At 36.6% G+C, this 26,192-nt stretch overlaps 1 protein-coding gene across 4 annotated transcripts in view; it reads right to left on the bottom strand.

The window, feature by feature from the left end:
• Nucleotides 1-312: 312 nt before the first annotated feature.
• The window catches only part of zdhhc3a (zDHHC palmitoyltransferase 3a), a 42,208-nt gene continuing 16,328 nt past the window's right edge, over nt 313-26,192 (bottom strand). For 2 of the 4 annotated variants that reach the window (XM_061983128.2, XM_061983127.1), the window contains exon 7: nt 313-937. In XM_061983128.2, the coding sequence (XP_061839112.1) occupies nt 731-937 (207 nt within the window). In that variant the 3' untranslated portion in view covers nt 313-730. Of the gene's footprint in view, nt 938-20,881; nt 21,150-26,192 lie in introns of those variants that run through there. The other 2 variants (XM_061983129.2, XM_061983130.2) reach the window with 2 other exon arrangements.

The following is a 26,192-nucleotide window of genomic DNA, read 5'->3' as shown; positions in this document are numbered from 1 at the left end:
AGACTGCAATCCCTCCTTCACAGCAACAATCCACACATTTTCATAACCAAAACAAAAAGTGTAGGAAAAAAATGGTAGATGAAAGAGTGACTGGTGCAAACGTCAACATGTACTCTTATTTGGAACCTCGATGCATCAAACATCTGAGTGAAAGCAGAAGAACTCGAGTGCATGATGTATGGAAAATATGGAATTATGGGAAAAGTAAGATTTGGAATATGGAGAATTGTTATGGGGAATGTTTTGAGAGTGGAACGTTTGAGAAAAGTTGGGGGGGGTATTAGAACAGTTGATGGTCTTGGGCTCGACTGTGGGACATTGAACCTCCCCTGAGTTGATGACATCTTTAGGAAATATTTCAGATCAATGACAATCTTTGGGCAATAAAATGTTGAATTGCAGAAAGTGTGAACGTGGATAATGGATAGCATGAACGTGTTGAATGTTTTCATGCTAGAATGTTTGAAAGGCTTGGAAAACTTGGAAGGCGGAAGAACTCTCAAGATCACGACTTTGGAAAAGAGTTTGAGGAATATGGAAGTGGTAGTTTGCTAGTAGGAGCAAAAGTATTTTGTTTGGTCTACAGCCGCGACTGTGACGGAAGAAGTCGTGTTAGAACCGCAGACAATCCTGTGACCTCCTGAAGCACCACACCCCACCTTCACACACCTCAGCTGAGTGGGATCTCCATGACGTCCTCATAACTGAGTGGGATCTCCATGACGTCCTCCTAGCTGAGTGGGATCTCAATGACGTCCTCCTCAATGATGTCCCCCTGAGGAAGGGCGAGCAGCTCAGGGGGGTCCCTCTTGCAGCTGAGCTGAGAGAAGGGGCTGCACCAGGACAGGGAGAAGGGCCCACCAAAGGCCACCCGCATGGCCTCCCAGCAGGAAACCTTCTCCCACTTCCCCGTCTCTCCCTTCAGGCGTTCGATTCCCTGCAGAGGACAAAAAAAAGGTCTGAGCTCAGAAGGGTGGAGGTTTGTCATAATGATTATTAATATCACTTATTCCATAAAGTTTCATTTTTGTGACGATTATGTCAGTTTTTTTTTTTTTGCTTATTTCTCAAACACATCATTAGTAACATCTCCATATTTTCATGGATAAATGGCCATTGTTCAAATATTATTTGAACGTCCTTGTGTGCAACCCTAGTGACAGGCCAGCGTACGTCACAAGTACGAGGCTAGCCAAATGCTAACGGTGGAAGCTACAAGCCAAACAGACAACAACAACAACAACAACAACAACAACAACAACACACGGCGGACCTGCCTGGACTCCCCTAAGTTGTTATTGCTTATTTAGATATTGTTCATAATTTTGAGTGTAAAGGTGCTTGTCTTTTGTTTGAAAAGATGGCCGCCATCAAGGAACTTAACTCCTGACAAACCTGAAGTGTAGGTCAAACATGTCATGAAGAACATACATAACTGGTCATTGCTGCTATTATAACAATAATGATAATGACAATGTACTACTACTACTACTACTAATAATAACAACCCCAATAATAATGATAATGTACTACTACTACTACTAATAATAATAATAATAATGACAATGTACTACTGCTACTACTACTACTAATAATAATAATGATAATGTACTACTACTAATAATAACAATAATAATAATGATAATGTACTACAACTACTAATAACAATAATAATGTACTACTAATAATAATAATAATAACCACAATAATCATGATAATGTACTACTACTACTAATAATAATAATGAGAATGTACTACTGCTACTAATAATAACAATGATAATAATTATAATGTACTACTACTACTAATAATAACAATAATAATAGTGTACTACTACTAATAATAATAACAATAATAATAATGATAATGTACTACTATTACGACTACTAATAATAATGATAATGTACTACTACTACTACTACTTATAATAATAATAATGTACTACTACCACTACTACTACTAACAATAACAATAATGATAATGTACTACTACTACTAACAATAACAATAATAATAATGTACTACTACTATTACTAATAATAATGTACTATTAATAATAATAATAATAATGTACTACTACTACTAATAATAATAATTTACTACTACTACTACTACTACTACTCCTACTACTACTAATAATAACAATAATAATGATAATGTACTACTATTTACTACTAGTAATAATAATAATAATGAGAATGTACTACTACTACTACTACTACTACTACTACTAACAATAATGAACTAGTACTACTACTAGTACTACTAATAATAATAACAATAACAATAATAATTATAATGTACTACTAGTAATAATAATAATAATGATAATGTACTACTACTATTACTAATAATAATGATAATGTACTATTACTACTCCTACTAGTAACAATAACAAGGATAATGTACTACTAATAATAACAATACTAATAATGATAATGTACTACTTCTAACAATAATAATGATAATGTACTACTACTTCTAATACTAATAATAACAATAATAATCATGTACTACTACTACTACAACTAATAATAATGATAATGTACTACTAATAATAATAATAATAATGTATTACTACTACTACTACTAATAACAATAATAATGCACTACTACTACTACTACTAATGTACTGCTACTACTACTACTAATAATAATGATAATGTACTACTACTACTACTAATAATAATAATGATAATGCACTACTACTACTAATAATGATAATAATAATGATAATGCACTACTACTACTAATATTAATAATAATAATGTACTACTACCCCAAAGGGAATAAGCGGTAGAAAATGGATGGATGGATGGATACTAATAATAATATTAATAACAATAATAATGCACTACTACTACTACTACTACTACTACTAATGTACTGCTACTACTACTACTAATAATAATGATAATGTACTACTACTACTAATAATAATAATAATAATGATAATGCACTACTACTACTACTACTAATAATAATAATAATGCACTACTACTAGTAATATTAATAAAAATAATAATGTACTACTACTAATAATAATATTAATAACAATAATAGTAATGATAATATACTATTACTACAACTACCACTACTACTAATATAATAACAATACTATTACTATTACTGAAAATAATAATAACAATAATAATAATACTGATGATATGTGTCCTCTGTGATGTTGTGTCATGCAACAGAATGAAAAAATACCGACTCGTGAGGAAACTGAATACATTTTCATAACATGGTCACCACTTCCTAGTTCCTCTTGTTATATTCTTATTTTTACTGTTATATTTTTATTCTTGTTGTTGCTTTTAATTTTTATTCTTATTGTAATATTCTCTATTTTATTTCCATTTATTACCCCCATTATTTACTTTTTAAATTCTATCTCAATTCTGTACACTGCTGCTAGAATTTAAATTTTCCTGAGTGAACTCTCCTGAAGGAATCAATCTATCTATCTATAACAGTGCCATCTGCTGGATTAAAAAGGACATTACCTGTAAATAAAATGAACAGTTGGCATGTTTTGCGTGTACTTTTACAAAATGAAAAGATGTGCAGGAAGAAATTGTTCCTTTATTTTCTTTCTGACTTCTTGGTGTACGAGCCGGCTGTCGTGTGCCGAATATAAGAAATAATTTGTAATATGGTGGTGGCAGCATCATGCCGTGGGGATGGTTTTCAGCGGCAGGAGCTGAAAGACTAGTCAGAATAGAGGGAAAGATGAATGTAACAATGTACAGAGACATCCTGGATGAAAACCTTCCCATCCAACCTGATGGAGCCTGGTTGAAACTGCCCAAAGATAAATTGAAGGTATAATTGCTGCCAAAGGTGCATCAACTAAGTATTGTGCAAATGGTCTGAATATTTATGTACATGTCATTAGTTTTGTCATTATCGGGTGTTGTGTGTAGGATTTTGAGGACAAAAAATGATTTATTCCAATTTGGAATAAGGCTGTAACATAACAAAATGTGAAACAAGTGAAGCGCTGTGAATACTTTCTGGATGTACGGTATATTTATTTTTGTTCTTAATTTATTCTAAATTGTTTTACTTTGTGTTTTGAAAGTATTTGAAGCAGTGTGAAGCCTAAACATTTTTTTTAAAGTGGATTGGATCAGTTAGGGAACTTGGGATTGGTCAAAATGATGAGTTTAGTGCAGAATAACATTGCCACCATGAATATATACTTTAAATATTATATATACTTATACATACCGTCGTTATATAAGCCGCACCCACTAAATTTTAGAAGAAATAAATAGTTTTCCCTATATTAGCCGCAACGGACTATAAGCTGCAGATATATAAATTGTAAAATTTGTTATTTACACCTAAATATTTCATAAATGTTTATTTCCATATCTTAATTGTCTGTAACACGGCAGTAAAATGGCTGATCAAACAAAACAGAAGTCATCGTCATGGACCCACTAGCTGCGCAAGCTAGCTCTCCAATCAACTAAACAGACTTAATAACTCCACAATGACGTTTTGGCGAATTTACTGAGCAATTTACAAAACCGAAACAATACAAAAAGAATGCCAGTGTAAGTTAATAATACTAACACAGACACTAGTGAATCTATTGGCATATTAGCTAATGCTAACGACGCTCGCTTGATTACATTACGATAGCACGTACAAATATGCAAGAAAACACTCCTACAGACATCACACATGGGACGCTTTAGTAAGTAAGAATTGTTTTAGTTATATTGCAAAACTTACAAACGCAGCTTGGAGTGATGAATGAAGAATCCATACGAGTAGTAATGCTATGAACGGCGAACAGCATTCCAGTGTGAAAAAACAAAGCACTATACAAAAATGGAAGGTCACCTGCAGTGCGCAAACTCGTCCATAAGATGGCGCCATAGCACAAACAAAAACACTTTTTAGGTGTATTTGCTTGTTTTAAAAAAATATATATTTGTATTACTTGTATATACTTGTACATACATACTTGCATTTACTTGTACATACATACTTGTACATACATACTTGTATATAGAGATGTCCGATAATATCGGACTGCCGATATTATCGGCCGATAAATGCTTTAAAATGTAATATCGGAAATTATCGGTTTCAAAAAGTAACATTTATGACTTTTTACAACGCCGCTGTACGGAGTGGTACACGGACGTAGGGAGGAGTACAGAGCGCCAATAAACCTTAAAGGCACTGCAGGCTTTTCACACACACAAGTGAATGCAAGGCATACTTGGTCAACAGCCATACAGGTCACACTGAGGGTGGCCGTATAAGCAACTTTAACACTGTTACAAATATGCGCCACACTGTGAACCCACACCAAACAAGAATGACAAACACATTTCGGGAGAACATCCGCACCGTAACACAACATAAACACAACAGAACAAATACCCAGAACCCCTTGCAGCACTAACTCTTCCGGGACGCTACAATATACACCCCCTGCTACCCCCTACCCCCCCACCTCAACCTCCTTATGCTCTCTCACGGAGAGCATGTCCCAAATTCCAAGCTGCTGTTTTGAGGCATGTTAAAAAAAATAATGCACTTTGTGACTTCAATAATAAATATGGCAGTGCCATGTTGGCTTTTTTTTTTCCCCATAACTTGAGTTGATTTATTTTGGAAAACCTTGTTACATTGTTTAATGCATCCAGCGGGGCATCACAACAGAATTAGGCATAATAATGTGTTAATTCCACGACTGTATATATCGGTATCGGTTGATATCGGAATCGGTAATTAAGAGTTAGACAATATCGGATATCGGCAAAAAAGCCTTTATCGGACATCTCTACTTGTATGTATTTATATATACTTGTACATATTTGTTTATACTTGTACATACATACACACATACATACTTATATATACCTGTACATACTTGTATACACAGTACTTGTACATACATACTTATATAGTAGTGAGTTCGGCGGCCATCTTACCTGGGTGCCATGAAAAAGACATATATACTTATACATACACATACTTGTACATACGTGTACTTAGTTCGGCGGCCGTCTTACCTTGGTGCCATGAAAAAGAGGTGTGCTTAAGAAAGCAGAGCCAAAGCGTAAGGAGAGAAGCTTGCAGGCAAAGGGGCACACGTTCAACAACCAGGAAGACATTCAAACACAAGAGAGCGTTATTTTGTGCATCAACAGGAAATACAAGAGCAGTAAAGTGAACAAGGTAGGCCAGCTGGAAGGCAAAATGATAGTAAGTTGTTTATTCCAAATGTTACACATCATACTATTTATGTTTTAAGCTGTGCTCTCCATGGCGTACGCTGTGTGCGCTATTATTGGCATTGGAAGTAGGCCTGGGCCGATATTCCACAAGTCAATTAACCGACAATAAATGAAAATTAAGTCGGTAAATTTTGCAGCATTGTGCGTTTCTACCATAGCGGAATGAAAAGAAGGCGAATGACCTTGTCCTCGTTAAGTGTCTTTGACTCTTTGTGCGGAGAGGCGGGGTTGCAGAGGAATGTGAACGAGGCGCAGAGGTGGGTAGAGTAGCCAGAAATTGTACTCAAGTAAGAGTACTGTTACTTTAGAGATTTATTACTCAAGTAAAAGTAAGGAGTAGTCACCCAAATATTTACTTGAGTAAAAGTAAAAAGTATGTTGTGAAAAAACTACTCAAGTACTGAGTAACTGATGAGTAACATACACACTCATATCATATATATATATATATATATATATATATATACATACATACATACATACATACATACATATATATATATATATATATATATATATATATATATATATATATATATATATATACACATAGATACATATACATTGATATATACAGTATATCATTTATATGTATTTATTTTGCTGTTTTTGTTTACATGTTAAAGGTGTTTTAATGAATATACATGCATGTTTAACATATAGATTCCTTTCTTTCATGAAGACTAGAATATAAGTTGGTGTATTACCTGATTCTGATGACTTGCGTTGATTGTAATCAGACAGTAGTGATGATAACGTCCACGTTTTCAAATGGAGGAGAAGAAAAGTTCCTCCTTTCTGTCTAATACCACATGAAAGTTTCCAGCTTCCATATTCGTTTTTATACACTTTACAAGAAATATATTGGCGTCAAACTCCGTAGCTTGCTAGCTTGTTTGCGCTGGCTTTCGGAGACTCTTGTTTTGAAAGCGCAGGCGCGATGGAGCGGCACTTTTATTGTGAAGACAGGAACGTCCTCATGTGCGTTCAGTCTTTAGGCTTTGGACGGGATGTACGGTTGAAATAAAAAAGTATCTTTTTTCCTTCACACTTTTGATTGATTGATTGGAACTTTTATTATTAGATTGCACAGTACAGTACACATTCCGTACAATTGACCACTAAATGGTAACACCCCAATAAGTTTTTCAACTTGTGAGAGGTCATGTGACCACCTGGCTCTGTTTGATTGGTCCAACGTCACCAGTGACTGCATCTGATTGGTGGAACGAAGTGAAACGTCACCAGTAAGGCAGGCACTTTGAAGGTCTGTCTGACAGACCAAAACAAACAAAGCGTGCATTAACAGATCGATAAAAATTAGTAGCGAGTAGCGAGCTGAATGTAGATAAAAGTAGCGGAGTAAAAGTAGCGTTCCTTCTCTATAAATATACTTAAGTAAAAGTAAAAGTATGTTGCATTAAAACTACTCTTAGAAGTACAATTTATCCCAAAAGTTACTCAAGTAGATGTAACGGAGTAAATGTAGCGCGTTATTACCCACCTCTGACGAGGCGTCATACCCTGCAGTGTGAACAGAGCAGGTGACCCACAACACCATTCTGGAATGCAGATGACGAAGTTCAATTAATCGGCTTCCCCAACGTCCTTGCATGATTTGACATCTTGCGCTCAGGTTACACTCGTAAAAACTAATCATCATCAAATCCAGATTTCCTCTACAGTTCATGTCATCTGTTCCAAAAAATGTTTAACATTGGGAGTGATGCTGGAATCAAACATAACTTGTTCTGCTCCATAAACCAGCAGCTGTCAGTCATGTTATTAACTAATGTCATTCATGTTATTAATGGGTGTCATTAAAGTTATTAATGGGTGTTTTTAATTAAGGCATCGGAAGGTCCGGGAAGCAGTAGAGAAACTATGTCAGCTAAACATTCTGCGATTGCAAAATGAAAAGCCATCAATTATAAGGCTGAATTTGCTGCACACTTCCAGTATGCGAAAGAAGACAGTAGTGAAGATTAGGCTTTTATATTTATTCATTTGCACGCACAGACATACATACACACTAGTGTTGTCCCGATACCAATATTTTGATACTTTTCTAAATAAAGCGGACCACAAAAAATTGCATTTACTTTAACAAAAAAATCTTACGGTACATTAAACATATTTCTTATTGCAAGTTTGTCCTTAAATAAAATAGTGAGCATACAAGACAACTTGTCTTAAGCAAACAAAGGCTCCTAATTAGTCTGCTGACGTATGCAGTAACATATTGTGTCATTTATCTACCTATTATTTTGTCAACAGTGGTAGAAAATGAATGATTAATCTACTTGTTCATTTACTGTTAATATCTGCTTACTTTCTCATTTAACTTCTGTTAAAATGTAATAATCACTTATTCTGCTGTTGTTTGGATGCTTTCCATTAGTTTTAGATGATACCACAAATTTAGGTATCGATCCGATACCAAGTAGTTACAGGATCATACATTGGTCATATTCAAAGTCTTCATGTGTCCAGGGACGTATTTCCTGAGTTTACAAACATAATATACATTAAAAAAATTAAAATAAAAAATATTTTGTGATGCTAAAAAATATCGATGTAAGCATAGTACGGTAGTATCACTAGATACGCTCCTGTACTTGGTATCATTACAGTGGATGTTAGGTGTAGATCCACCAATGCCGTTTGTTTACATTGTGACGACGGTGAGCTACGGTGTGTAGTGAAGCATGTTTCGCTGTTCCTCGTCCTGCAGGGATGGGGGGGATGTTGGACCGGTACTTTTTAGAAGCGGTATAGTACCGAATATGATTCATTAGTATCGCGGTACTATACCAATAACGGTACACTGTACAACCCTCTTACACTCTCACGCACGCACGCACGCACGCACACGTTATCATTTAGAATGGGGACCAAGTTTTTGATCATCACTTGTGGGGACCACCCTTTCTACAGGTTGTGGAGGCATAACATTTTTTTTGGTAAAATGGCCACTGCCCAGTTAGCTCATACACGTCTTTAAATCTCTGGATTGATGAAGTAATGTGCTGATCATTCTTACTGGGGACCCTGGGGGAAAAAAGAGTTAATATGGTTCATGGGGACCAAATTTAAAAATGTTTGCATAATTCACACAAATTTGTACGTGACTACTGAGCAGTGTTGGGACTGTAACGCCATTAGTTTTGGCGGTAACTAGTAATCTAACGAGTTATTTTTTATATTCAGTAACTCAGTTACCGTTACTACATGATGCGTTACTGCGTTATTTTAATGTAGTATTGGCTAGAAACAGAAGATCTGAGTGTGTTTTATTGGAGCGCTGCAGTGTCGTCCTTCTGAATCTCTTGTGTCACAAGCCGGAGGCGCGCTGTGTGTGTGTCTGTGTGTGGGTGTGGGGAGGGGAGGAGAGGGGGGTGGGGTGCCCAATACAACGTAAACCGTAACCACAGAACACTATACGGTATAGTGTTCTGTAGTTACTTTTTGGTTGGCCAAGCGGACGTGACGACGACAGGCTGTCCTCACTCAGGTCCGCACGGACCTGGAGGGGGCGTGCCTTAAGTCCGGCTGGAAATCGGGAGAAATTCGGGAGAATGGTTGTCCCGGGGAGAGGCACTGAAATTCGGGAGGGTTGGCAAGTATGAGATATTCTCACTTCTTTTCTTTTGTCGAGCACAAAGAAAAGACAATTTTAGTTAAATGTAAGTTGTGTCTTGGATCAAAGATCCCGTCTACCGCCCAAAACAACAATTCAAATCTGCTTGGTTAGGCTTTGTGTATGTCACGTGTGCCTTCCTTAGGTGAAGCCGGGTTTACAGCTATGTTGTTATTATGCTGTTTGTTACTTATGTATGTTATGTTGCAGCTATTTAAAATAGTTTTGTCAATTTGTTCTGGCCTGAAATAAATTGGCCCTTTGAAACATATCTTTGTCTTTGTGTGTTGTATGTAGACCACATTGCTTAGCAGAGTTCAGTGATGCAAATGCATGTCAAGTTGATCAACACATTGTATTATTCTCCAGTGCAATAACAGTACTGAAATGAAGGCTAAAAGGGCATTAATGGGAGCTTTAAAAAAGAAAAGAAAAAAAAAGTAACTAAATAGTTACTTTTCACAGTAACACATTACTTTTTGGTGTAAGTAACTGAGTTAGTAACTGAGTTACTTTTGAAATAAAGTAACTAGTAACTGTAACTACTTTTCAGTAACTAACCCAACACTGCTACTGAGGACCATTAAAAAAAAAAAAGTTCAAAATTAAATATGACATGATCCTCAGAATACAGCACTACAGCTGTTCTCTAATAGGAAGTTTCACCACTTAAATGTTAAAGCAAATCCTGCATCTTCTGTGACATTACTGAAAACTGCTATTTAGCAGTCATGAAGTTGTCTGCAACTCCAACTACCATATATAGAAGGATGGAAAATTCTGAATGTGAATCATACTTTAAGGCAATAATGTTTTATAATCATCCATCCATCCATTTTCTACCGCTTATCCCTTTGGGGATTGCGGGGGGGGGAGCTGGAGCCTATCTCAGCTACAATCGGGCGGAAGGTGGTGTACACCCTGGACAAGTCGCCACCTCATCGCAGGGCCAACAATCATGCTGTATGAAAATGTCATCCTAAGGAACACTAAACCAGATTTTATTTTTGGAAAAATATATTAGTTTTAACTAAGGATGGATACCATAGAGCAGTGGTTCTCAAATGGGGGTACGCGTACCGCTGGGGGTACTTGAAGGTATGCCAAGGGGTACGTGAGATTTTTTTTAAATATTCTAAAAATAGCAACAATTAAAAAATCCTTTATAAATATAAATAAAAACTAGGGATGTCCGATAATGGCTTTTTGCCGATATCCGATATTGTCCACTCTTTAATTACCGATACCGATATCAACCGATATATACAGTCGTGGAATTAAAACATTATTATGCCTAATTTGGACAACCAGGTATGGTGAAGATAAGGTACTTTTTAAAAAAAATTATAAAATAAGATAAATAAATTAACATTTTCTTGAATAAAAAAGAAAGTAAAACAATATAAAAACAGTTACATAGAAACTAGTAATGAATGAAAATGAGTAAAATTAACTGTTAAAGGTTAGTACTATTAGTGGACCAGCAGCACGCACAATCATGTGTGCTTACGGACTGTATCCCTTGCAGACTGTATTGATATATATTGATATATAATGTAGGAACCACAATATTAATAACAGAAAGAAACAACCCTTTTGTGTGAATGAGTGTAAATGGGGGAGGGAGGTTTTTTGGGTTGGTGCACTAATTGTAAGTGTATCTTGTGTTTTTTATGTTGATTTAATAAAAAAACCAAAAAAAAAAACGATACCGATAATTAAAAAAAACACGATACCAATAATTTCCGATATTACATTTTAACGCATTTATCGGCAGGCCGATATTATCGGACATCTCTAATAAAAACCTATCGTTTTTTCCAAATAGTTCAAGAAAGACCACTACAAATGAGCAATATTTTGCACTGTTATACAATTTAATAAATCAGAAACTGTATAGTATAGTATAGTGCTGTATTTGACTTCTTTATCTCTTTTTTTCCAACCAAAAATGTTTTGCTCTGATTAGGGGGTACTTGAATTTAAAAAAAAATCACTGAAAAAAGGTTGAGAACCACCGCCATAGAGAATCACAGTACTATTAATGCCGGGATAACAAATGTTTCACTTTTTACTTAGGCATCTTCAGAATGGATCTGACTATCATTTAAAAAGGTTTCCCTTTAGGGGACCTGTTTTTTTGTCCCCATACCGTCAGAGGTCCCCTAAAGGTGACTGTGTAAACAGAGCGATGTCCCCATTAAGTAAGCATTGCCAGAACACACACACACACACGCACACGCACGCACGCACGCACTTTGGTTTGAAGAACACTGGTTGTTTCATTTCGGGTACAGTGAGACAACAAAAAGCCAAACATAAAACTGCTTAACTTTTGTGTAAACAGCTTTAATGATGTTGACAAGGAAACCAAATAAACTGCGAGCACAATAAATACAACCGTCAAATCAAAACAAAATGGCTGTCACCTTTTGCGTCTGTTTTTAGGCACACTCCCCGGCTTGTTGCGGGTGCATCGCAACAGTAAATGTACACTCAGAATGTGTGTTGCGTGGGAAACAAATGTGCCGCAACTTCAAATGAAGGGTTCCGTACCGAATCAAGTACATGTTACACCCTTTGTTTATGTCTCAGTGGGGAAAACAGTATTTGAGTTCATTTTTTTACATTCTGTCTCTCTGTAAATACACAACCACATACACAAAAAATATATATACATATATACACACACATATATGATTATATAAATTATATATTATTAGGGAGTGTAACGATTGATTGATAGATCGATTTATATTTCTGAATTTCAAGTATATCGATCTGTGCTCGGCAAGTTTGCCTTCCGGCAGATCCAAGATCGTTTTGCAAGGGAAAAGATTGGTTTTATCTATACTAGACAAAGGAAAACATTGGATTTTAGAAGGGCAGACTTTGTATGAACTTTCTTTTAAAGATAAGGATGGTAAACGTTAGGTATAGTTTTCATGTCGGTGACGTTACCGAAACAAAAATGGCCACAAGACAATATCATTAATTACAACACAACTTTCAGCTACAGCACGATTGCAAAAGCCGTAACAAATACAAATGACACAACACAACAATTCAAAGTCGCAACACAACTTTCAGCTACAGAAGACAGACCACCACACCGGAAGTGACAACAAGAATTGTGACACACAACACGCAAATGACAGCCAAGGAGAAGTCAACTGATGAGAAAGAAAGAAATAAAAGAGAAGGATGAAGGAGGCTATGGAAACTAGGAAGTGAGGGGCCAACACCATCCACAGATGAGGGGACATACATGCTTCTGCACACCTGGAACGCTGTCCTTCATCGGGGACGCCAGGGTGGAGAACACATACTGTATGGCCAAGTCACAACTTTATTTAGAAGTACATCTACGGTTAAAATGTTGGTTACTTTTGTTCAAAATGTGATCAGAAAATGTTTCCTCTTGTTATTTCAAGCTAAAGTGTTGCTTGCACTTTATTCAAATACGATGTGAATGCATTGTTTATTAATTGTTGTTTACTTGTTTGTATCATAATTCATGTATACATCATTCCTTACAAGAAATAACATTAATTGTTGTTTACTTGTTTGTTTCATAATTTATGTACACATCATTCCTTACAAGAAATAACATCGTTGTTTACTTGTTTGTGTCATAATTCATTCATACATCATTCCTGACAAGAAATAACATTAATTGTTGTTTACTTGTTTGTTTCATAATTCATGTATACATCATTCCTTACAAGAAATAACATTGTTGTTTACTTGTTTGAGTCATAATTAATTCATACATAATTCCTGACAAGAAATAACATTAATTGTTGTTTACTTGTTTGTTTCATAATATCTGCGGTCCCTTCCAAGGTTTCACATTGTTCCCATTGGATTGAGGTTTTTTTGCCCTGATGTGGGATCTGAGATGTTGTTGTGGCTTGTGCAGCCCTTTGAGACATTTTTGAATAAGGGATAAGTGGATAAGTCAACTTTGATTAATCATTTCCTTACAAGGTATATCAACTATATAGGAAAGTGCACCTGCAGTGTCCATTATTTATTTCACACTCACACTGCTTGATCTGTTTCGATAAAAAGGTTACTAAATCAATTTCAACTCACTCAATCGTTCCGAATCGTATCGATGTAAAAAAAAAAAAAATTCAATCATTCCTAAATCGTATCGGCAACCACAAATATAATATATATATATATATATATATATATATATACACACATACATACATACATACATACATATATATATATATATATACATACACACACACACACACACACACACACACACACACACACACACACACACACACACATATATATATATATATATATATATATATATATATATATATATATATATATATATATATATATATATATATACCGTATTTTTCGGAGTATAAGTTGCTCCGGAGTATAAGTATAAGGGGAAATTTATTTGATAAAACCCAAGACCAAGAATAGACATTTGAAAAGCAATTTTAAATAAATAAAGAATAGTGAACAACAGGCTGAATAAGTGTACGTTATATGACGCATAAATAACCAACTGAGAACGTGCCTGGCATGTTAACGTAACATATTATGGTAAGAGTCATTCAAATAACTATAACATATAGAACGTGCTATACGTTTACCAAACAATCTGTCACTCCTAATCGCTAAATCCCATGAAATCTTATACGTCTAGTCTCTTACGTGAATGAGCTAAATAATATTATTTGATATTTTACGGTAATGTGTTAATAATTTCACACATAAGTCGCTCCTGAGTATAAGTCGCACATATTAACTATAAAACTATGAAAAAAAACTGCGATTTATAGTCCGAAAAATACGGTATGCACGCACGCACGTACGCGCACGCACGCACACACACACACACACGTATGTATCAAATACTTATTTCCCCACTGTATATACAGCACATATACAAGTACATTTGCACATTTGAAAGAATATTTGAGCAGTCAATTATTACAAATTAAATTTTGTTCTGGTTTCTGTTGTTACTTTATTAAGGGTCTCCATTAAAGAAGTGTTGCAAGTTTTATACTTGCTAATTATACATTTTTAATTTATGTTGTCGGAGTTTTTCAATTCATCAATGTTGACATGTCTCTGAATCCGTGGAATGTCTAAAATGGTGTTTCTCTTCTATCATCCACATTGTGCAGCACATAAAAGAAAACAAACAAGGAGTCATTTTCAAAATACCAAAGGTGGCCATTTGCTCCATGTTCCCAACCTGCACCTCGATTCATAAATACAAATTATTTCCACGGAGCAGACATATGAAGTATTTACACACAGAATAGTTGTGGTCACTGTAACACTCACTACGTTCACATGCACACATCACTGCAATCCTGCTCTCCATCTTGGTACACTTCTATGGAAGTACACGGCACATTTTCAAGCGGACCATTGCTTGCCTCCGCAACACTAGGGGACGACAGTGGTCATGTCAGCTTGTTCAGTCAGCTGTGTGAGGAAACGCTGCATGTGATTATTGATGTTTTAATGTGTTGAAATGATACATGTACAAAATATTTTAATTTGTGTTGAAATGATAAATGTACAACATATTTTAATTTGTGTTGGAAATGATAAATGAGTGACTGCTTGCTGTGACTGCTCGCTGTTGCCGCGAAAAAAGCTAAGTATTATCTTTCTATCTGTGCGCTTCTAATTGTTTTACAGCTTTCTTTATTCCTTCACAGACATACTTAGTAGTCTCATCTAACTTGCAAACCACCCGCTCTCTGTCTCACCGCCCCTCTCTCAACTATTGACAATTGGCCCTCTTTCTGGGGCAAACCGGGCTTGCTGATGAGGGACTGCCTTCACCCTAACCGGGAAAGCGCCATCACTCTATCTAGACACATAGATTACTGGTTGAGTCACACTTGACTAACTACACTAGAGCAAGCACCGACACAGGCAATTACAGTGTCTGTTAGTCTGGGAGAGGAGTCAGTTAATCTAGAACTAACACGTAAACTACACAACTCACTTAATGTAATGTTTTTTCTACTGAGGTGGCAAATTATGACGCGTTCTAGCTATCACAGCACCAAGCAAACAATCTGAAGATCCCCATCATATCAATTCCTAGATATGATCGAAAATATTTAAGGCTATTAATATCACTACTACGGATTCCATTAACAAAAAATACTCAAAACAGCCCACTATCTATATTATGGGCTTTTTAAACATCAGATCATTGTCTCCGAAAACGTTATTAGTTAATGAGGTCATTAGAGACAACGATCTAAACGTCATTGGTCTCAGCGAAACCTGGCTCAAACCACATTAACCAGATTTTCCCGCTTAACGAGGCATCGCCTCCTAACTTTACAAATATTGCCTGTCCCCTTAAAAGGGGTGGAGGGGTGGCACTAATACAGAATGAAAACCTTAACCTTACCCCTAACCTAAGTAATAATATAAATCATTTGAGGTGCTTACTATGACTCCAAGTCCGAGTCCATGGTTCTCGCCCGGAAAAGGGTGGAGTGCCATCTCCGGGTTGGGGAGGAGACTCTGCCCCAAGTGGAGGAGTTCAAGTACCTTGGAGTCTTGTTCACGAGTGAGGGAAGAGTGGATCGTGAGATCGACAGGCGGATCGGTGCGGCATCTTCAGTAATGCGGACGCTGTATCGATCCGTTGTGGTGAAGAAGGAGCTGAGCCGGAAGGCAAAGCTCTCAATTTACCGGTCGATCTACGTTCCCATCCTCACCTATGGTCATGAGCTTTGGGTTATGACCGAAAGGACAAGATCACGGGTACAAGCGGCTGAAATTAGTTTCCTCCGCCGGGTGGCAGGGCTCTCCCTTAGAGATAGGGTGAGAAGCTCTGTCATCCGGGGGGAGCTCAAAGTAAAGCCGCTGCTCCTCCACATCGAGAGGAGCCAGATGAGGTGGTTCGGGCATCTGGTCAGGATGCCACCCGATCGCCTCCCTCGGGAGGTGTTTAGGGCACGTCCGACCGGTAGGAGGCCACGGGGAAGACCCAGGACACGTTGGGAAGACTATGTCTCCCGGCTGGCCTGGGAACGCCTCGGGATCCCCCGGGAGGAGCTGGACGAAGTGGCTGGGGAGAGGGAAGTCTGGGCTTCCCTGCTTAGGCTGCTGCCCCCGCGACCCGACCTCGGATAAGTGGAAGAAGATGGATGGACTATGAGGTCTGTCACACTGCTACCTCTCTACCTGGCTGTTATTTACTGCCCCTCTGGACCATATTCAGACTTTATCAGGGAATTTTCAGAGTTTGTCGCTGATCTAGTGATGCACGCAGATAATAATATAATTATAATGGGGGATTTTAATATCCATATGAATACCCCATCAGCCCGTACTATAATTGATAGCTGTGGTCTTACACAAATAATAAATTAACCCACGCATCGCAAGGGTAATACGATAGATCTAGTCCTTGTCCGGGGTGTCAAGTTATGATAGTCCCGTACACTAAAGATTATTACCTTATAAAAGTCGAAGTTCTGACTCATTGTCAACAAACTACTATTAACCACTGCTTTAGCAGCCGCAACATTAATGCTGTCACAACTATGACTCTTGCTGGCCTACTGCCTTCGGTAATGGCACCATTCCAAAATTACGTGGGCTCTATCAATAACCTCGCTAGCCACTTTAACGATGCCCTGTACGACACCATTGATAGTATAGCACCACTAAAGCTAAAAAAAAGGCCCATAAAAGGCGTATCAAGGCGTACCCCCTGGTTTACAGAAGAAACTAGAGCTCTTAAACTATCATGGAGAAAGCTGGAACGCAAATGGCGTGCGACAAACTTGAAGTTTTCCATCAAGCATGGAGTGATAGTTTAATAACTTATAAACGCATGCTTACCTTAGCTAAAGCTAAATACTACTCCAATCTCAGCCGCCTCAATAAAAATCTTAAATATTTGTTCAGTACAGTAGCATCGCTAACCCAACAAGGGACTCCTCCCAGTAGCTCCACCCAGGACTTTATGAATTGCAGGATGTCGTTGTGGCTTGTGCAGCCCTTTGAGACACTTGTGATTAAGGGCTATATAAATAAACTTTGATTGATTGATGATTGACAACATATTTTAAGTGTTGTGTTTAAATGCTAAATGTACAACTTATTTTAATTTGTGTTTAAGTGCTAAATGTATAACATATTTAAGTGTTGTGTTTAAATGATAAATGTATTACATATTTTAATTTGTGTTGAAATGATACATGTACGACACATTTTAATGTGTTGTGCTGAAATGGTACATGTACAACATATTTTAAGTGTTGTTTAAAGGATACATGTATAACATATTTTAGATTACAAAACCCAAAACCGGTAAAGTTGGCACATTGTGCAAATCGTAAATAAAGACAGAATACAATGATTTGCAAATCCTTTTCAACCTATATTCAATTGAATATACTTTAAAAACAAGATACTTAAAAGTTTGAACTGGTACACTTTGTTGTTTTTTGCAAATATTAACTCATTTGGAATTTGATGCCTGCAACATCTTTCAAAAAAGCTGGCACAAGTGGCAACAAAGACTGAGAAAGTTGAGGAATGCTCATCAATCACTTATTTGGAACATCCCACAGGTGAACAGGCTAACTGGGAACAGGTGGGTGCCATGATGATTGGGTATAAAAGCAGCTTCCATGAAATGCTCAGTCATTCACAAACAAGAATGGGGCGAGGGTCACCATTTTGTGAACAAATGCGTGAGCAAATTGTCGAACAGTTTAAGAACAACAATTCTCAACGAGCTATTGCAAGGAATTTAGTAGGGATATCACCATCAACGGTCCGTAATATCATCAAAAGGTTCAGAAAATCTGGAGAAATCACTGCACGTAAGCGGCAAGGCTGAAAACCAACATTGAATGCCTGTGACCTTCGATCCCTCAGACGGGTACTGCATCAAAAACCGACATCAGTGTGTAAAGGATATCACCACATTGGCTCAGGAACACTTCAGAAAACCATTGTCAGTAACTACAGTCCGTCGCTACATCTGTAAGTGCAAGATTAAACTCTACTATGCAAAGTGAAAGCCATTTATCAACAATACCCAGAAACGCTGCTGGCTTCGCTGGGCCCCAGCTCATCTAAGATGGACTGATGCAAAGTGGAAAAGTGTTCTGTGGTCTGACGAGTCCACATTTCAAATTGTTTTTGGAAACTGTGGACGTCTTGTCCTCCGGAACACAGACGAAATGAACCATCCAGACTGTTATAGGCGCAAAGTTCAAAAACCAGCATCTGGGATGATATGGGGGTGTATTAATGCCCAAGGCATAGGTAACTCACACATCTGTGGAGGCAACATTAATGCTGAAAGGTACATACAGGCTTTGGAGCAACATATGTTGCCATCCAAGCAACGTCTTTTTCATGGACGCCCCTGCTTATTTCAGCAAAACAATGCCAGGCCACATTCTGCACGTGTTACAACAGCGTGGCTTCGTAGTAAAAGAGTGCGGGTACTCGACTGGCCTGCCTGTAGTCCAGACCTGTGTCCCATTGAAAATGTGTAGCGCATTATGAAGCGCAAAATACCACAACGGAGACCTCGGACTGTTGAACAACTTAAGCTGTACATCAAGCAAGAATGGGAAATAATTTCACCTGAAAAGCTTCAAAAATGGGTCTCCTCAATTCCCAAATGTTTACTGAGTGTTGTTTAAAAGGAAAGGCCATGTAACACAGTGGTAAAAATGCCTTTGTGCCAACTTATCTGTAATGTGTTGCTGCTATTAAATTCTAAGTTAATGATTATTTGCAAAAAAAAATAAGTTTCTCAGTTTGAACATTAAATATCTTGCCTTTGCAGTCTATTCAAATGAATTTAAGTTGAAAAGGATTTGCAAATCATTGTATTCTGTTGCCTACTACACTGGTTTTGTAAAAATGTATAACATATTTTAAGTGTTGTGTTTAAATGATAAATGTACAACATATTTTAAGTGTTGTGTTTTAATGATACATGTACAACATATTTTAAGTGTTGTGTTTAAATGACAAATGTATAAGTTATTTTAATTTGTGTTGAAATTATAAATGTATAACATTTTAAATGTTGTGTTTAAATGATAAATGTATAACATATTTTAAGTGTTGTGTTTAAATGATGAATGTATAACTTATTTTAATTTGTGTTTAAATGATACGTGTATAACATACTTTCAGTGTGTTATGTTGTGTGATAAAAACAACATAAGTACTTTATTGTTATTGATGAACTTGTCTTTTAAATCTCACATCAAAAAACTTGACTAAAGTAAAAAATGAAATTGGGATTTTTCTTTCGAAACAAGTCCTGTTTTTCCCTACAAGTTAGGAAACACTTGATTCTGACCCCTTTTATGCCTTTGCTAGATTGTGGAGACTTGCTTTTTATGAATGCACCCGACCGACACAATTTTGAAAAAACTGGATACTGTATTTCACTGTGCCTTACGTTTTAATACGAGTTGTGGTCAACTGTCCATCTTTGACAGTTCGCAGATTTTCTCGATGGATGTTTTTTTTTATATAGAAATCACTTCTTGGTCTGGTTCCCCCTGATTGGTGTACTTATATGTGTAGATTCCATTCGCTACAGTTTAGGGTCGCAGGACATACTTAGCATGTTTGTTCCTGGAGCCAACACATGGTCATGGAATTAAATACAAAAGGATCTGAGGTTACCTGACACCGTTAATATTGATACTGATTAACCAAATATACACATATTATTTTCCACAGTATTTTAATACAAGAATGAAGTTTTGGTGTTAAAATGTGTACTTTCAAAATAATGACTTATTGGGATGTTTGTGAAGCTCAATTAGTGTCCGCGTTGGCGTAAATATGCTTTTTGTGACTGTAATGTTATACTATTAGTCCTCCACGGTGACTGGTGCATGCTGGGAAACATGCAAGATCAATGTTAATGTGTTGATAGCAGCAAGTCAAACAACTTCTAATGAAGGTGTTTATTAGTCTAATGCATGCAGTAGCTGCGTAACTATGCATGTAAAAGTAGCGAGTGTCACACGTGCCGATACTTTAGACGCCATGCAGACACGTTCACACCACATACTGGTAAGTCTCGGCCTTGCCGTGGTCGGGGGTGGACAAGGGGCTAAACCACAGTAAGGAGAAGGGGTGTCCAAAAACTGCCCTTAAGTTCATCCACTTAGTTTTTTTAGCCCATCTTCTCTCTTCCTTTTTCAACTGCTCTATGCCCTGAAAACAAGAAATAACCAAACTTCAGTCAAAATCTTTTAGAATGTTCACGCGGGTTTCTTTTAAACTGTGGATAATCACAAAGACTTTTTCAACTCCGGTGCTGCGTATTAAAGAAGTGATCACGATCGTAACATTGTAACTCTTCAGTAAACACGCTAACACAAACGCAATATGTGCTAAGCTAATACTTGGTGTTACAGGTGACCATGGCACTACTCTTTACTCGTATTCTGGCAACACTAGATCACTTTAAGATGAAAATAAAACTTAGCACATGATGCAAGCATATGTATTCTGGCCAACGGGAGAATTATGTAAGATGATAAAATGGCCCACGAGACACACTTTGGTTACAAAGACACCAAGACGGTAAAGAGATTTGTAACCGGAAAAAACAAAACACTATTTAAACACTGATTATCAGTGACATTGATACTAATATATTAAAGTTTTATGACTTATTTAGTGGTGTGGAATGTTAGAAAAGACATGATTAAGTGATGAACATATTAAAAGTTTTATGACTTATTTGGTGGTGTGGCATGTTAGAAAAGACATGATCAAATGATGAACATATTAAAGTTTTATGACTTATTTGGTGGTGTGGCATGTTAGAAAAGACATGATCAAGTGATGAACATATTAAAGTTTTAGGACTTATTTAGTGGTGTGGAATGCTATAAAAGACATGATCAAGGGATACTACTCAAGCAAACAGTCCATATGAGAACAACTCACCTATTTGTTACGAAGCAATTAGTTTGGGTTGTCCCCAGATTGACAAAATACAGGTGGCGGTGGGGGCGCGGCCAATATGACATCACCATATTTATGCCGTCATGATTAAGATGAAGTGATCCGTTTTTTTTTGTGATAAGCACTGAAAGATGATCGGCATCTGACGATCACAAGCTTTCCCACAGAACTTGGCTAATAATGATTAACGGCTGATCGGTTGGAACACAGTGGCACATTTTTCCTTTGTGCTTCGCCAGCTTTTCTCGACGCTTCGACGCAAGGTAAATGACGTCGACGTATTTACGTCATGATGAGTCGACAAACCGCTGTAGCCCTATTTTTCAATCGTTGATATAACACAGACGACACTATATTCTGCCCACTCTCAGTGTTGCAATTTACTTTGCATATATGTCAACAGTCCTTTGAATTAGAGATGGAAAAAATAACTTGGGATCTTTTGTTGATATTCTCGACAATGAAGTCACTGGAAAACTAACCACACTAAGGAAAGTACATTATTTATACACATGAATAAACATTATGTACCGTATTTTTCGGACTATAAGTCGCAGTTTTTTTTCATAGTTTGGCCGGGGGTGCGACTTATACTCAGTAGCGACTTATGTGTGAAATTATTAACACATTACCGTAAAATATCAAATAATATTATTTAGCTCATTCACTAACAGAGACTAGACGTATAAGATTTCATGGGATTTAGCGATTAAGAGTGACAGATTGTTTGGTAAACGTACAGCATGTTCTATATGTTATAGTTATTTGAATGACTCTTACCATAATATGTGACGTTAACATACCAGGCACATTCTCAGTTGGTTATTTATGCATCATATAACGTACAATTATTCAGCCTGTTGTTCACTATTCTTTATTTATTTTAAATTGCCTTTCAAATGTCTATTCTTGGTGTTGGGTTTTATCAAATAAATTTCACCCAAAAATGCGACTTATACTCCAGTGCGACTTACATATGTTTTTTACCTTCTTTATTACGCATTTTCGGCCGGTGCGACTTATACTCCGGAGTGACTTATACTCTGAAAAATACGGTATTTATTATAAACATGAATAGTTATGCAGGATGAAGGTTGGCTATAATGCCGCTAACGTAGAATGGACTAGCTCATTGACAGGCTAACCAAAATGAGCAAGGGCCATCGCAGGGCACATATAGACAATCATTCACACTCCCATTCATATCTTAGGACAATTTACAGTCCTCAATGAACCTAACATGAGTATTTTGCACTGTAGGAGGAGGCCGAGGTACACACACGCAGGTTCTTCCACACAGAGACGTTCAAACGGAGGTAAGGCGTAAATTTAGACGTTATTGTTGGTGGTAATATCAGAATTAGGGTAGATTACACAGAAATGGATTAAGCACTTAGTGGCAAGGTAAACTGTTGTTTGGCAAGTAAAAACAAAACATGCCAAATAAAACTGTTAGATTTGAAAAGGGGAATAGCAGAAGTATATCAGAAACACACGATGGGCATAAGGAATGGCTACAGTTCAAAAGAGAACATGGCCGCGTCTCCTCATATATTATAGAGAAGCTATCAACACAAGTAACTTGCCACACTGGGAGGAGTGAGGGCAATCTTGCTACACATGCATGTTTCTACACACAAAGCCAGCATTTGTTTTCAAAACAAACATAACATTTGTAATACAGTTAGCCAGTGTTGGTGGCATTTTGTCAGATGCAAAAACTTTGTTTTACTGCTTTAAATGAAAGGAAATTAAATGAATGGATGAATGATGAGTGCCAATATTGAACATTATACATCCAAAATCAAATAGCTTTTTAAAGTGAACTTGAAGACAAACTGAATGTGATCATACAAAGTACATTTTAATGGAGGATAGAATGGGCTGCTTCACATACATAAACAGAAAGTTTATAAACATTTTGTCTACCGTAAATTCCAGACTTTAAGCCGCTACTTATTTCCTAAACTTTGAGCCCTGCAGCTTATAAAACGGAGCGGCTAATTTAGGGATTTTTCTTTGCTAATGACAATAATAAAAATATTTTTTTATAAAAATAAAAAAACAAAACAAGCAAAAACACTTAGAGGGTATATTATTGTTTGTAGTATGGCGCCATCTTTTGGACAAATTTGCTCACTGCAGGTGCTGCAGTGTCCTTCCATTTATCTGTAGTACTTTTGCGGTAGTGCGGCGTGCAGTTCAGTGTTCTAGCCATTCATAGCGTTTCTGCTCGAAAGGACTCTTCATTCATCCCGCCAAGCAACGTTTGAATGTTTTACAATATAACTAAAACAATTCGTACTTACTAAACCGTCCTATGTGTGATGTCTGTCGTCTGTGCCTATCAACAAGCGTTTCTCCACCGAGTACAAAGTCATGTTTTTTTAACATAATTCCCTAAATTAAATACAAATGAACATATAACTTTAATCTATTGTTGTTTTTACGTTCTGTTACAATAAAACCATCATGAAAACTATGGACTGTTGATGTGTTTGATGTCCACTTACAAACACTAACTTATTCCAACTAAGATATTAGGTCCTTTCCCACCGCAGGAACTTTTACAAGAACTTTCCCATTTACTCGGGTAAATAAAGTTCCCCCTGTGTTACCACCAAAAACTACTCGAGTAGATTTAGTTTTTCAGGAACTATTTTTAGTTCCTGCCAGCACGCTGGGACTTCCGAATAGTTCCGGGAACTTTACAGGGGGCGGGCTAAGCTGTCGACTGCTGATTGGTTGAACATAGTTGGGGTCGTTCCTTAAACTTTATATTCTAAATTTCAGCCGCTATTACAGTATGCGAGGACAACATGTTGAGTTAAAATAGTGTGCAGTTTCATGCTGTTTATTATTATTTACAAACTTCATGTCAATACACAAAGCTAGGAGAAGTGGATGGACTCTTTTAAGCATATTTACAGGAGTATGAAGTATTCAGCTGGACTTGGAAGCGGCAAGGTGAGCTGTTTACTGGTACTTGACAACCTTGTAGTTTGAAGAGGAATGTGAAATGAAGAACGAGTGAAAAGATGGTAAATAACATCAAATATTCACTATCTACTTTATTACATGTTGTAAAATTAGTCATTGACACGCCATTTGTGTAGTTAATAGCCTCAACTCCAGTGAACAGAATGCTAATGCTAACAAGCTAACAGTAAATCTGATGCGTCTGTTGTCGCTGTGAGATACACTGGCATTTATTATTTATATATTGTTATTTACAGATAAACACTGACATTTATTGTTTATATATTGTTATTTACAGATAAACACCGACCTTTATCATTTATATATTGTTATTTACAGATAAACACTGACATGTATTATTCATATATTGTAATTTACAGATAAACACTGGCATTTTTTATTAATATATTGTTATTTACAGCAGAAATGGACTAAAAGGGATCACCTGACCCTCATGAATTCATCATTTACTGAGAGGACGACTTTCTGACTGGACGACTTTCTGACTGTTGGACATTGGGGACAAAAACCTGACTTTTTATGCACAATGTAGTACACTTAGTTTTTAAATCATATTGTTTTGTATATTGTTGCTTTGTACTTCATTTATTTACACTTTGGTAAAATGTATATGAGCTATTATTGTCTGTTTATTTACATGGTATTAATGTAGAAATATACTGTAACACTCCATACATCATCAGCCTGATTTGTATATACTACCTGAACTGTGAAATTTGGTGTAAACACAAACCACATACTTGGTTCCTGTTGTGAAAAGGCCTAATCAAAGTACAGTCCTAGTGGTGTTGCCATGTGACATCAGTTAAAGTAGCAGTAGTGTGGAAAGAAAAAAATACTTTATATGCTTAATTGTGTTTCATTGTATCCATTAAACCATATCCAATTAGGTTTACAATCCGCAAAGTATGTGAAAATACCATCTAAACATCACAAAATGCCACAAAATCAGTCGGCCATCTTCAGCAATTTCCGTAGATTCTACGTCACTGTAGTAACACTTCAGCACTCTGACCATATTGTTAGATCGGTCATACTGTAAATACGCAAACATTGTAAAGAGATGTGCTGTTTATCATTCACAATACTTATGTAAGACAAGAACACATACGTTTGGCTTTTTTTTATGCATTCTAAATGGTAACTAAATATCTAACAATTCAGTCAACAGATGGAGGGTCCTCTTTTGCGCTCATTATACTCTCTAAAAACATCTAGAAAGTGCCAACAATACTCCATTTACATGTTGTGACCTGAATATTAACCAAATACGAGTGATATTGT

This window comes from Nerophis lumbriciformis, linkage group LG21, assembly GCF_033978685.3.
Source record: "Nerophis lumbriciformis linkage group LG21, RoL_Nlum_v2.1, whole genome shotgun sequence".
Classification (NCBI taxonomy): domain Eukaryota; kingdom Metazoa; phylum Chordata; class Actinopteri; order Syngnathiformes; family Syngnathidae; genus Nerophis; species Nerophis lumbriciformis.
The sequence above is the reverse complement of the archived record's forward strand: the minus strand, read 5'-3'. Positions and strand labels throughout refer to the sequence as shown.